At 49.9% G+C, this 14,907-nt stretch overlaps 1 protein-coding gene across 1 annotated transcript; it reads right to left on the reverse strand.

The window, feature by feature from the left end:
• Nucleotides 1-6,643: 6,643 nt before the first annotated feature.
• On the reverse strand, nt 6,644-9,970 carry LOC149417860 (uncharacterized). Its single transcript, XM_089639858.1, has one exon. The coding sequence runs from the start codon at nt 9,968-9,970 to the stop codon at nt 6,644-6,646; it is 3,327 nt and encodes a 1,108-aa protein (XP_089495984.1).
• Between the last annotated feature and the right edge of the window lie 4,937 nt (nt 9,971-14,907).

Consider the following 14,907-nt stretch of genomic DNA (forward strand, 5'->3'; position numbering starts at 1 on the left):
ACATCGATCCACGCGGCAGGTATGCGGGCGGTACGGTATCGATGCCATTCGGAGTCAAAGTTTTCAAGCCGCTTGGGCCGAAAGGATAGAGGATAGAGAGAGGAGATCGTTTTTGTGGTTTGTGACACAACCACACAAGCGTTTTTGTCTGGCTTGTGTACTCAGCCAGGCCCCGCTACTTTTGCCGGCCGGAGGAATCCCGCCGGCCCACTGAGCAGGCGCTCGCGCCCCCCAACTGCCTTTCTCAAGGCAACACTTTTCACGCAAAGTATTACTCAACATAAAAATCCACGCTGGCCCCTACAAACCGCCCGCAAGAACCCGAGACGTGCTCTCTTTTTAAGAGGAGACACAGACTTCCGCATGTCAAGATGTTCCCGACGAGGATGCTACCTGAAGACCACGAGGACTCCTCGGTCGTGGTACCGCCCGGCGCTCATCAAATCGCGCTGCGTAAGAAGACCGGGACCGTGCGCTATACGGTCCCCGCACCACAGCGCCGCCCCGAGGACCCAAGGACCCGGAGACCATCCACCACCACGGCTTCCACGACGCCCGACGCCACCGAGATGACGGAGCCCGCAGCAGGCCCCTCTTGGGCAGCAGGACCCAGTTCTGCCCCCACGCGCCCCCCGATAGGCCCAGCGTCGGCCTACGTGGCGCCCCCGAGACCGCAGCAGCCGATGGAGACGGCTGCTCCCCAGGATGGAGGCTGGACGAGGCCGTCCAACCCCGTGAAGAGGCCCATGTCCCCACGGGGACCACAACCGCTCCAGTGTGGCAACCGTTTTGAAGAGTTGCCCGAGGTAAGCGAAGGCGCTGGCGCGCCGCGTATAAAGCGTGCCAATACTAATACATCTTTCTCTCCCGCAGGTACCGGCAGGAGAGACCGCGTTCCCCCGGTTGTGATGACCCTGGGGAACATGACACACGCGCAGATCACAGCTGCGGTGCAAGGACATCTGGGGGCTGGTAAGCTCTTCACTTTCAGATACAACAGGGGCGGCACGGCTAACATCTTCGTGCGCACGATGGAGGACCACCGCGCCCTTACCAACGGGCTGCGAGCGGAGGCTCGCGGCTTCCACACGTTCACGGCCGAAGCGGAAAAGATGAAAAAGGCCGTCATCAAGGGCCTGCCGCTCGTTGAAGTGGAAGACATCGCGGCGGATCTGGAATCGCAGGGATTCCCAGCTGTGAAGGTGGTCAAGATGACAGCCTCAATCGAGTATCCCTTATACTTAGCACACTTCAATAAGGAAGTCAACATGGGACAGCTGCGCGCGGCCGTCAAATACCTGTGCCACTGCCGCATTCGCCTCCAGAAGCACAGGAGCAACCATTTACAGCACGGCACCCAGTGCTACAGGTGCCAAGACTTCGGGCATGGGTCCCGAAACTGCTCGCACACAGCAAGGTGCGTAAAATGCTTACTGGAGCATGCTTCGGCAGAATGCCCCAAGAAGACAAGAGATGAGCCCGCCGCATGCTGCAACTGCTCAGGCCCGCATCCCGCCAACTACAGAGGCTGCTCCAAGCGGGTAGCGTACGTCGCCTCAATACAGCAGCGACCTGCCAGAAGGGCCCAACGACCGCCGGCAGAACAGAACCCGAGCAGGCCACCTCCTCAGCCGAGGACGGATGGACGCACATGGGCCAACGTAGCCGGAGGCACCGCCCCCGCCCAAGAGCAGCGCGAGATCGCGCCGCACCCACAGCCACGCCCCCAGCCCCGCCCGCAGCAGGAGCCCGCGCGCGCGTCCACCTCTTCAGAAGACAACCTGAACTTGATGGCCCTGCTCCAAGGCCTCCTGAGGATGCGATCACAGCTCGCCCGCTGCGCAACAAGAGCAGACAAGCTCGTCATCCTGATTGAGCTCCTAGACACCCTCGATGCCTAATACCGAGACGGTGAAAGTCCTCGTATGGAACGCATTTAGCGTGCGCAACAAGACAGACGAACTGCTCGCTTTGGCAAACGAATTACACACCGACATTATTCTCCTATCAGAATCTCACTTGAATCCAAGCGTACCGCTGAGAGTGCAAGGTTTCGAGATTTATCGTGATGACCGACAAGGAAGATCAGGCGGAGGAACCGCAATATTCGTTCGGCAATCTATGACGTCCACAAGAATCCCCACTCCGAAGTTGAAGTACGCCGAAGCCACGATTATCGAAGTCACCATAGAGGGTAGAGCGCACACCATCATCTCCGTATACTGCACCCAACATAACCTAGTGAGAGAAGATCTCAATAAATTGCTCAATCTGGGACCGATTGTTGTGATGGGAGGCGACTTGAACGCCAAACACAACTATTGGAATAACTACAGAGGAAATGCGAACGGAAATACGCTCTTTACACACATGCAGACAAATACCTATTTGATAATGGCGCCCGACAGACCTACGTACTACTCGCAACTATCTAGATATCCGAGTACACTGGACATAGTACTCGAGAAAAATGTCAAGACAATATCTCCACTGCGCACACTAGACGAACTGTCTTCGGACCACCTGCCCGTGAGCTTTACTATAGGCGGCACAACTTCAAGGACCCCCAGAAAACAGCGCAATTACAAGGATGCGAACTGGGAAGGATTCAAAAAAGAAGTCAACGAACGAATTCATCTCACTTCGGGAACTCTGCGCTCGCCACAAGAAATCGACGCAGCTACAAGCACTCTCACAGAGATTATTCAAACAGCACAAGATACACACATTCCTCTCAAAGAAATACACCCATACACGATCAAGCTTCCCGAGTACGTTCTATCGCTCATCAAGGAGAAAAATCGCCTGCGACGCATGTTTCACCGCACACGCGACGAATATTTCAAGACAGCGTATAACTGCCTGCAGAGGGAAATCAAGACCGAAATCGCAGAACTCAAACGCGAACTTTGGGACAAAAAAGTCGCATCACTCACGCCGAAGGATAATTCCCTATGGAAAATGGCAAGCGCGCTGCGACATAAAGACTTCACAATCCCCCCGCTACAGAAATTGAACGGCCCCGGGACGGCGCTTTCGCTACAAGAAAAAGCTGAAACACTCGCCGACGGATTCGAGAGAGCCTACGCCGCTACAGACGGCCTTTCCGACCCGGCTACGGACCGGATCGTAGCTGACTCTCTACGAGACTTGAGGGAAGCGGAGCAGACAAACGCTGAAGATATTCACTTTGCTACGCCAAGCGAGATTGCTGTCACAATCAGGCGATTGAGAACAAACAAGGCGCCGGGAAGCGATCAAATTCACAACATTTTACTCAAACATCTCCCTCAAAAAGCCATCATCTACACAACAAAATTGTTCAATGCCTGCCTCATGACCGGGCATTTCCCCCAGATTTGGAAATCGGCGACCGTGCTGCCTTTCGCAAAGCCGAATAAAGATAGAACGCAGCCGACAAGTTACCGGCCGATTAGCCTATTATCTACGCTGAGCAAGGTATTTGAACAAATTATACTCAACAGGCTTGTACCACACCACGACAACAACAAAACGTTGCCAGACGAGCAGTTCGGCTTCAGAAAGAGGCACTCCACGACCCATCAACTCACCAGAGTAGCGGAATACATCGCAACAAAATTTAACGAACATCGCTTCACCGCCGCTGCGCTCATCGACCTAGAGAAGGCATTCGACACCGTATGGATAGACGGGCTCGTGCATAAACTGCACCGCACTAACACGCCCATATCCCTAACGAGACTGATACAGGAATACCTAAAGAATAGATCGTTCAGAGTGTTCATAAGGAACGTGGTATCTTCAATGCGTGAGATTCCAAAAGGCGTGCCGCAAGGAAGTTTACTTGGACCATTTCTCTTCATTCTGTTTACCTTCGACATCCCCCGAGACGAGAGATGCAATCTGTCTATCTACGCAGATGACGTCAAACTATACGTTTCCTCGCTGAAAGCGAATATGGCCGCTATTTACCTACAGAGGGCGCTCGACGCGCTCGTAGAATACTACAAAAAATGGCGCCTGAAACTGAACGAGGCGAAAACTGAAGCCATCATGTTCACGAGAAAACGTGTAAACAGAACACCTGACTTTAACATCGAAATGGGAGGACACAGCATAGAATGGAAAGATGAAGTGACATATCTGGGCCTGACCATGGACTCCCGCCTCAACTGGAAATCTCACCAAGCGAAGATGCACACGCGCACGCGACAAGCGATCGGCATGATGAAGCCAATTTTCAATAGACGGAGTCCGCTACTTCCCAAAACCAAACTCCTCGTCTACTACTCGCTCATTCGTCCAGTACTCTCGTATGCGATTCCCGTATGGAGCAGCATCTCACACTCAGACCACAAGAATCTACAGACACTTCAAAATCTCTGCATTAAAATCACATACAACACGAAACTCAGAACAAACTTGAAGAGATTACACGAACGAGAACAAATTCCAACTCTATACGAATTCACACACAGACTGACTGAACGCTTTTACAAATCACTCACACTTAGTAAAAATCAACTAATACGAGACATAGGACAATACAATGCTCCGAGCGACCTGACATTCAGATACACACATAGACTACCAAAACACATCCTCATGGACCATGACCACATATGGCACATACCAGAACTAGACGCGGACGAATAGCGAGCAGTAGGTATTTCCTAAACTCCCGACCTTCTTCCCAAATATATAATGTTTATATATCTATTTATATATTTATATAATATTTTATAATTTGTATGTATATGTATGTTTATTTTCTATCTTCCCATAAGTATATATTAACATAAAAACAGACACACACACACATCTCAAAAATGCAGGACATCATATACCGATGTTACTGAAGGCCGCAAACGTTTCAAGTTGACGTTCGGCCGCTCCTTCCTGGGTAAGGTTTTCTGCGATTTTCCTTACTCCCAACGGCAAATGCGGAAGGACTCCAACAAAAGGGCGCAGCCAAAATTTCCTCCCCATTCCCAAAACAACACAAACAGACACGTATGTAGTATATGGCCGCTGTAGGTCGCCGCTGGTGCTGATGCTGGATGATGTTACATGCAATTTTAGTAGGGTTTTTAGGTAACAAATTTTTTCCCTACCGAGAAAATACAAGGCCTCTAAGTCTATAAAAGCCAGGTAATATTTGAATAAACCCATATGAGGTAAAAATTGTGAGGCGCATATGACGCCGTTCTATTTGTATAAAGAACATTAACTTTAAATTCAGTAAATTTAAATGATTCACCACTTCATGGAATATAAGAATCTAGAAAATGAAAAAAAAAAATGCTTGGGCCGAAAATTGGACAAAATGGCCAGTGGCGGGGAGTGGTGATTTTGCCAGTGGCGTGGGGTAGGCACATTTTATAAAAGTAAAACAATTTTTATGAAATTAAATAATGTGGTAATGTTATGATGCAGGGCTAGACTCCTTTTGTTTTAATATTTTATTCATTAATTTATTCTGCATCATCACATTTATCCTCGCCGATTCTCTAACCTAGTTAGGAACTGGGCGATTGTCGCGGGTATTGGTTTTGGTAAAATTTCGAATCATAATTTAAAATTTAAAATCTGTACCGGGCGGAAACAGAAAAAAACAAAAACACTTCCTTGCCTGCAGAGAAACCAGGAGGGTGGGCTGATCTCTCGGCAGACGACAGTCACAGTTTTCCGGAGTGAAATTGTTTGGGAATGGTTTCCCTTTAATCGAAGTGGCGAAGTCTAATTTTATACGCGGAGATTGCATAATAAAATCGTATAAATGGTGTAAAATACGAAGTTCCATAGTGGAATTAGTTCCGTGGCTCGTTCGAATATGGTAACCACGCGGCATCATGAATCGCAAACGGAGTCAGACGTGTGATCTGCTTGAATCCGACCCATCCTTTATGGGATGAAGAAGCCAGTGGCTTAAAATATTGTGCCAGGTTCCCGGAAACCTAAGGATAGTATTCTTTCTCGCGGTTTGGCACTACGCCGACCGCATTTTCACCAGGGCCGTAGGGAGGCCTATTTTTCCTTCCATAAAGGGAATCCTCGCCAGCATACACGGATGCGACCGCGGGCACCAGATTCCTCTTCCTCAGTCGCCAGATTACCAGTTTCCTGCCACGGACAGTCGCCAGGAGGCGGAACTGACTCTTCCTCTTGCTCCGTCTGGAGCCCTCTGGAGCTCAGCCTGATGAGGTGCTGCTCCAGCTCGAGTAGGATGTTACTTAATTAGCTAGATAGATAAAGCGTGGTCGGAACCTTGGGGGTAAGCTTATATCTAACTTTTATTATATTGTTTTCGTTATAACTCACACGGTAGAGTGTATAGACTTATATTGTATTCGAAATAATATACATTAATGTTACTCTAAACCTTCTTTCCTTGACTCTAAATTACACATTGTAACCTGACACATTTCTGGTTTCGAACCCAACCCCCTGAGAACCCTGGGATCACAAACATTCTTGTGGGTATCTGACCCTCAAGAATTGGCGCTTCCAGTACTGGATAAAGTTTGTGATTCCACATTCATTATTATAACCTGAAATGTCTGGTGAGTATTGTAGGTTGCACGTAGCAGGTAACCATAGCAACTACTCTACGTAGCAGTCAACTACGTCCGTTACACTCCCCCCGTTTAGCTATGCTAAACTAAAAAATAGGACGTTTGTTGGTACGGCGCAGTCCGCGGCGGCCAGTCCCTCTGGGATGGTGCTGGGCTGGTGGTACTGTTGAGGCTGCATCGGTAGGTGGGGCCGGCAAGATTACAGCGAGCTTCACAGCGGGGCGGACGTAAATTCCGGTGCTCGTCTGGATCCTGGCGGTCCTCACTTGGCCGTCTGCAGCAGGGGTAGCATCAAGGACTCGACCGCGTGGCCAGCTGTTGCGGGGCATAGCGGGGTCCATGATGATCACGAGGTCATCCTTCTTGATGGGGATGACTGGCTGTTGCCATTTTTGGCGAGCAGCCAGGGTGGGGAGATATTCGCGGAGCCACCGTCTCCAGAACATATCAGCGAGTTGTTGGCTGATACGCCACTGGCGACGGAGGCATACCTCCTCATCCTGCCTGTCGTATAGTGACAGTTGAGGTCGGTTTCCGGCTCTTCCCAGTAAAAAGTGGTTGGGGGTAAGGGGCTCTTCGTCCCTGGGATCCACCGAGACGTGTGTGAGGGGGCGGTTGTTTACAGTGCACTCGGCTTCGGCAAACGCTGTCCTCAAGGTCTCTTCGCGTGGAGCTCGTTCCAGCAAGATGGCCTTCAGGGCGGTTTTTACAGAACGCACCAGGCGCTCCCAAGCTCCCCCCATATGAGGAGACATTGGAGGGATGAAGTTCCATTCGATCCCCTTTGTTGACAAATGATCCCTCATCCGGGTATTATTTTTGAGTGATTCGATGGCATCCTTCAGCTCGTTTTCGGCACCATGGAAGTTCGTACCATTGTCTGAGAACAGAGCTTTTGGTTGGCCTCGGCGCGCCGTCATGCGTTGTAAAGCCATGATGGCGGAGTCCGTGGTCAGTGAAGTTGTCAGCTCAAGGTGAATGGCACGAGTAGATAGGCATGTGAAGATTGCACCATATCTTTTTTCCCGATGTCTGCATACGGTGACTTCCATCGGCCCAAAGTAATCTAGTCCACAGTTTGTGAATGGAGGAACATGGTGGGCTAGCCTTGATGGCGGCAAGGGCCCCATCAGTGGGGGGGCTGGCTTGCTCCTGCGCATCTTGCAGGTGGGGCAGTTGTGGGCGATCATCCGAATATTTGTTCGCAGTCGCAGCACAAGGTAGCTGCCTCGCACCTCAGCCATCGTTCTCTCCGTACTTGGGTGATTGGCTTCCTGGTGATGATGTCTCACCAGAAGTCTTGTATAGGCGTGATCACAATCTAATATGATCGGTGTCCGCACTGCTTGAGGCACTTTACTGAGGGCTTGTAATCTGGAATTCATCCTCAGTAGGCCGTCAGGTCCAAGGAAGGGGCTCAAGGCTTTGAGCCGGCTGTCACTTGGTAGTGGATCTCCTTTCTGGAGCGCATTTATGTCATGATAAAATGTCTCTTCTTGACATATTCTTGCCCATCGGGCCTCTGCTTCTTTGATTTCATCGCTTCTTAAATATTTATCAGGTTGTTCGTGATGTTTTCCACGACACCTTTCAATAAAACGGTGTATCCAGCAGGTAGTTCGAATAAGTCGACGCCATGAAGAGAATCTGTTGATTTCGGGCAGTGTCTCTGCCACAGTTGTTGTGATGCCAACGTATTGAGGCCTCACTTCTAGGGTGCCATCATCAGGCTGAGGCAGTTTGCACCGTTCGCGCGGCCATTCTGCCTCGTCTGAGGTCAGGAAGGCTGGTCCACTGAACCATCGTCCAGAGTGCGAGAGGTCAGGAGTGTTGACGTCTCGGGTGCCGATGTCTGCCGGGTTCAGTTTGGTAGGGACCCATCTCCAATCTGCAATGCGGGTGAGCTCGTCGATCTCGCTGAGTCTGTTGGCCACAAAGGCGGAGTATGTGCGTGGATCTGTGCGCAGCCAGCACAACACTGTTGTCGAGTCTGTCCAGAACACTGTTCGCGCAATGTTGCTGCGACATTCTTTCTTCAGGGTTGCTGCCAGTCTGGCCGCCATGAGCGCTGATTGTAGCTCAAGGCGGGGTATTGATAGTGGTTTCAGAGGAGCCACTTTGCACTTGCTGGCCAAAAAGGTGGCTGTGGTGTTCCCATCAATCTCCTCGGTATGGTAGGCGACCGCACAGCATACCTGCTCTGAGGCATCACAGAAGAGGTGGAGGGTGACGAAGCTCTCTTTGTTTTGTAAGCAGCGCCGAGGTATGGCAACTTTGCAGTCTTGCAGAAGTCCCAGCCAGTCCATCCACCTTTCGTTGTGTTCAGGTGTGATGATGTCGTCCCATCCGATGTTGGATCGCCAGACAGCTTGTAGTAGTATCTTCGATCGGACTGTGAGGCAAGCGACGAAGCCCACAGGGTCGAAGATTTTCATAACAATGCTGAGCAGCTGGCGTTTGGTAGGCCTGCTGATTAGTTCAGGATCGGCAGCATCGCGAAATGCATATAAAAATTGATCTGTGACAGGATCCCACAGAAGTCCGAGGATTCTCTCGGTATCTGCTTCTCCGCTGTTTATGGTGATGGCTGACCTGGCTCGGTCTATAAGCGGGATGGTAGCCATCACTGAAGTGTCGTTAGAGGCCCAGTTTGTTAGGTGGAATCCTCCAGTTGACAGCACTTTGGCAACAGTAGTGATGAGTGCTGTCGCTTCAGTTTTAGTATTGACCGCATCCAAATAGTCATCCATATAAAACTTTGTTTGGATGGCGGCTGCGGCAGCAGGGAATAGTGCAGAATTCTCCTGGGCCACTTTGTTTCGCACGTACTGGGCGCTGCTTGGTGAACAGGTAGCGCCAAACATCATTGATGACATCATGTAAGTACGTGGTTCTTGTTGAGGTGTTGGTCTCCATAAAAACAATTGTGACTGTTGATCTTCACTTTTGATTTTCACTTGTAAAAACATCTCCTTGATGTCGGCGGCGAGAGCTATTTTTCCCTCTCGAAACCGGAGTATATTTCCTAACAATGAAGTCAGCAGGTCAGGCCCAGTCAGCAACTGATCATTGAGGGAGGTCCCTCGGCAGCGGCTGGCAGCATCAAACACCACACGGATCTTGTTTGGTTTGTTTTGGTTCACTACGGCAAAATGCGGTAGGTACCATTTGCGGGCAGAGGGTTTTTCTACCTCTCGATCCGTAAGTTCACGTGCGTGGCCTTGTGTTATAAGTCCGTTGATTTTAGCTGCATAGGCGGTTGCCAAGTCCTTTTCCTTCGATAATTTTCTCTCCAGAGACCACAGTCGTTTTAATGCACATTGCCGATTGTCAGGCAGTGTGATATTATTCTCCTTCCATAAAAGGCCGGTTTCCCATCGGCCAGATGTCAGTTGATGGGTTGTATCTTCCATCAGCTAATTTGCACGTACTATGTGCGCAGTTACACGAGAGGCGGACGTGATCCCCAATGAGTCAATCGCAAAATTGTGTTTGATGAGATCACTCATGAGGTCGTCTTTGTGGCTCTCCTCGCGCAGGGCCAGTGTTGTAGCCTCAGCTTCGTGTTCAGGGGGCCCTCCGCCATGGGTGATCCACCCCAACGCCGTCCGTGACAATATTCGCGTAGAGTCACGAACGTCGCGCACTTCCCTCGAGACAATAAGGTGTACATTGTCTTGCCCGATGAGAAGTGTGGGGGTGATGTAGCGGCCGTGGACCCTCTGTTCAGGGAGGCTGAGCTGCTGGACGGTGTTGGCTTTGATGACGTACTCATCAGAGATTCCGGCGCCGCGTAGGGTGATTGGCACGCGGCGGGACGTCAAGTCTGTTTAGCACATGTTTTTTGCTCCGTGTAGTCGTAGCTCACGGGTAGGTCCGGTTGTGCCGATTTTCTGTGCTGTGGTGGCATCAATAAGGGTGACAGTTGAGCCCTCGTCCAGAAGCGCAAAGGTTTTAATCTGTCGCTTGGGGCCCGACAATATGACCCCCACCACTTTTAACACGGCACTTTCGGTGTGGCGTCACATATTGTGAACGTTTGCCACTGTATTGTTATTTTCACGATAGTTCGGGTTGTGAAGAAGTCGGTGGTGGGGGTATCTGCACTCCCCCACTCCGCACCAGTCACTAACTTTGCAGAATTTGGTAAAATGTTTGCCATTGAGGCATACTCGGCACAATCCGGCACTTTTAACTGTCACAAAACGGGTTTTTATGTCTTTCGCGGCGTAAGTACGACATTCGCTAAGTTGGTGGCCATTTTCACCGCACTGAACACAACCGGCGCGGTTGTCGAACTCGCGAACTTCATCGTAACTGTTTTGCACTTTTTCCCCGCTTCGATTATTTTCTCGATTATTACCAGACAAAATTTGGGGCATTCGATTATTACCAGACAAATTTTGGGGCTTTCGATTATTTTTCGCGAACTGTTGTTTTTCACTAGAATTGTTGTTGTAAACATTGTTTTCCCGCGATAAAAACCGTTCTGACGCGGCAGACGTGTTTAAACTGTTGTCACAAGTGTCACTTTTGTTCGAATTGTTTTTTCGCGAAAACTTTTCTGACGCGGCAGACATATTTATGAAACTTTCACAGGTATCACGTTTTTTAGCACATTTTTTGCGCGAAAACTGTTCCGTTGTGGCGAGCGTATGTTCATGGCGTGGGCGGGACCTCGCGGGGTCAACCAAACCGGACTTTGGGATGGCGTTCGCGACGGTTTTCAGGAAGGCGGCAAACTGGCAGATGGTAGCGGAGGCCTCGTAGTGCCGCACTTCTATCAGCCACGCCAACCGCAAGGTGGGCGGCATCTTCCCCGCGATGTCACTGAGCAGCGCTGGATTTGTCAGATAGCCATCATTTTCGAGGGAGCGGAGTGATGCCACCAGGTTTTGAACTGTGCCAGAGAAGTCTGCGATGTCCTCCAGAGAGGCCTCAATTGTGAGGTGGGGCAGCTTCTTCACTTTGTCCAGCATCAGAGCAGCGAGTGAAGTAGTCCCTCCAAATCTCTGCTCCAGGACTGCCAGGATCTCCGGAACCTGAGCAGGGTCCATCAGAAGGGGGCCGACGGCTTCTCGGGCTTTCCCCTTGAGGGCCCGCTGTAGGCGGATCAAGTTTTCGCTGGAGGTCATCCGACATGTGGAGGTAGACTGGTTAAACTGTGCCCTCCAGGTGGGCCACTCCAGTGGATCTCCAGAGAATGGAGGCAGGTCCTTGGCCATAGATTGTCTGGCAATAAGGGCCGCCATTCGTGGATCGTCCTCGATTGTGGGACGGGGGCTGTCCTGAGCCCTTGAAGCTCTGATGGCTTCTGTCAGGGCGGAGGCCAGCTGAGCCATGGGACTGCCATCATGCTGAACCCAGGCTCTGGTATGTTGGGCCGTCTCATCCGCTGTAGGTTGGGGCGGGAATCTCGGCATGGAGCTGGTACTGGCTGTGGGCGGGCCATCTGGCCGTGCCGGCACGCCATACTCCTGTTCACGCAGTGGTACGGGCGGCACATGTCCAGATGGTCCAGATGGTCCAGATGGTCCAGGTGGTCCGGGCTGTGTCCATGGTACGTCCCACTGCTCCAGCAGTCTAGCAGGTGATCCTGGCGTCGGCGCTGGGTACCCCGGGTGGGGCAGAGGTACGGGCAGCACAGGGCCATGAGGTCCAGGCTGCACCAGTACTGGGCATCCCTGAATGGTCCAGGGTGCTGGTTGCGCAGGGCCTGCTGGCTCTTGCTGCGCTCGTGATGCGTACCTCTGGTCCACCAGAGGTACAGGTCCGGCTGGCACTTCAGGTACGGCTTGCCTCTGTTCTATCAGAGGGGCGGGCGGTACGGGGCCAGAGGGTCCAGGCTGCATCATGTTTGGCCACCCTGCATTGGGCCAGGGTGACGAGGGCGGGGGACCGGCTGGCCTTGGCTGCGCCGCTGCTGAGTACCTCTGGTCCACCAGAGGCACCAGGCTCGGTTGGCCGGGCTGCACCCATCCAGGGCTGTACCCTTGGAAGCGCCAGGGTCCTCCTTGAGCAGGGTACCCTTCCAGGAGTACGGGTCCAGATCGGGCAGGCGCTGCTGCTGCTGGTTCCTCATACCTCTGGTCCACCAGAGGCACCGGGCTCGATTGGCCGGGCTGCGTCCATGATGGTGGTGACCTCTCCAGGAGCTTCGAAGGTCCAGGAGGGGCAGGGGCTGCTGCTGTTGGAGCTGATTGAAGAGCTGCTTTAAGTCTCTCAATGTGTTCGGTTTGACTGCGAAGCTGTTTTTTTTTTTTTTTTTTTTTTTTTTTTTTCTTAGGTTTGTCAACAGTGATTCATATCAAAGCTCTCGAAATTCAATTACACAATTTAAACTTGGTTGATACTATCACTAATTACAGACAAACACAACATTGATGAACACAAAACTATAAGTAAAGAATAATGTACATGTATGCACCTACATGCATACATGTATACACAAATACATACACTTACATATACATTTCATAACAGCAATAGTAATTACTTTATAGATCAACACGATAGGTAGCTTTAAGTCTTGTTTACGTTTGATTTGAAGGTAGCCAGTGGTGACATTGACAAATCAATGGGATGACTTTTATATGTCTCGTTAAAATAACGGCACATTCTTGGTAAAGGTGAGTCATACCCCAGCTTAGTTTTATATTTTTTAATATGTAACGGAATATAATGTATGAGTCGGGAACCAATTCTAGGAACGTTGAACATAATTTGATAGAGTAAAAAAGGGCAGTTTATTAGAGCATTAACAATTTTGAAAAGAAAATTTAAATCAATATTTAGTCTTCTCTGTTCAAGGGTGCGTACATTGTAGAAATTTAGTCTATCGGTGTAATGAGGAAGTGATCGAGCTCGCTTATCACAATACGCTAGGTGGTACATAAAATGTTTTTGAACCCGCTCTATTCGCTGAATATGAACTTTGTAGGTTGGACTCCATATAGAACTTGCGTACTCCAACACGTTGCGGGTCAAGGAATTGTATAGCGTTATTTTTGATTTGGGATTCTGAAAATTTTTACTATTTCGTTTGATAAATCCTAGCATTTTTAGGGATCTAGAAATAATGCTGTCGATATGAGGTGTGAAAGTTAGTTTTTTATCAAATATTACGCCTAGGTCCCGAATGGTTGTGACTTCCTGGAGTTTAGTACCGTCGATAAAATATTGAGTTGAGATTGAGTTGCGTTTACGTGTAAAAGTTATGTGGACACATTTTAAAGAATTCAGAAACATTCTATTGTCAGTGCACCACTTAGAAACTCTGTTGATATCATTTTGAAGGAGTATTGAATCAAGTAATGTGTGGATAATTTTAAAAATCTTACAATCATCGGCGAACAATAAAATTTTAGAATCCAAAATAACATCGCACAAGTCATTTATAAAAACAAGGAACAAGATCGGGCCCAAATGGGACCCTTGAGGCACTCCAGACGGCACATCTAATCCTCTTGACTCATAACCATCAAATACTACTCTTTGTTCACGGTCAGTTAGATAGGAGTGAAACCAGTTTAGCAAGGTACCATGAACACCCATGCGTTTTAGTTTATGTATTAATAATCTGTGATTTACCTTATCAAAGGCCTTGCTAAAGTCAGTGTAGATGCTGTCTATCTGTTGACCTTTATCGACAGCTTCGGTTAAGGTAGTGACATAGCAAAGTAAATTGGAGGATGTTGATTTCTGGGAGAGAAATCCATGCTGTTTTGGAGTAATAAGATTTTTGAGATGATAATTCAGACTTGGACAAATTATTTTTTCGAAAATTTTAGCAAATGAACAGAGAATGGAGATGGGTCTATAGTTTGTGACGTCGTGAAGGTCGCCACTTTTAGGTATAGGTACAATATTTGCTTTTGTCGCAATGACTCCATCGCATCCTCTTGAGATGTGGAGGGCGGTGAGTCATGATGTGCAGGTGGTGCCATGTCAGGAGTAGTGCTGGGCGTGGGCATGGGGGTTACGTCAGGCGTGACGTGAAGCACAGCCGTGGCCTGAGACCCAGCTTCCAGGGCATCTGCAGATGGTGTTGAGGATCCATCGTCTTGGATCCGGCTCGACCGTAAGGTTGGAGACATCCTGGTTGAAGGCGTGTGAGAATCCCGGCTCGAAGGACCACTTGTACTGGACGGGAGTCCGCACAAGACTGTAGATTTAGGCGCCGGGTCCAAACCGTGTCTTCAACCGATGAGAATGCTCCTTTACGGCCGATGATGATGATGATAGTAGTATATTTGATGAAATCTGCCTCCCGCACCCAGGCTTGGTGAATAGTGGGCACTGGGTGTGCTGTCGTCTCTGCTCGCTTCTGGTGTTGGCGGTTTTCCAGAGG

The sequence above is a fragment of the Hesperophylax consimilis genome, chromosome 14, assembly GCF_061612785.1.
Source record: "Hesperophylax consimilis isolate HC1 chromosome 14, BYU_Hcon_1.0, whole genome shotgun sequence".
Classification (NCBI taxonomy): Eukaryota; Metazoa; Arthropoda; class Insecta; order Trichoptera; family Limnephilidae; genus Hesperophylax; species Hesperophylax consimilis.

What these genes read in the sequence shown, in the direction of transcription:
- LOC149417860 (XM_089639858.1), bottom strand. Translation starts at nt 9,970, where the DNA reads ATGGAAGATACAACCCATCAACTGACATCTGGCCGATGGGAAACCGGC.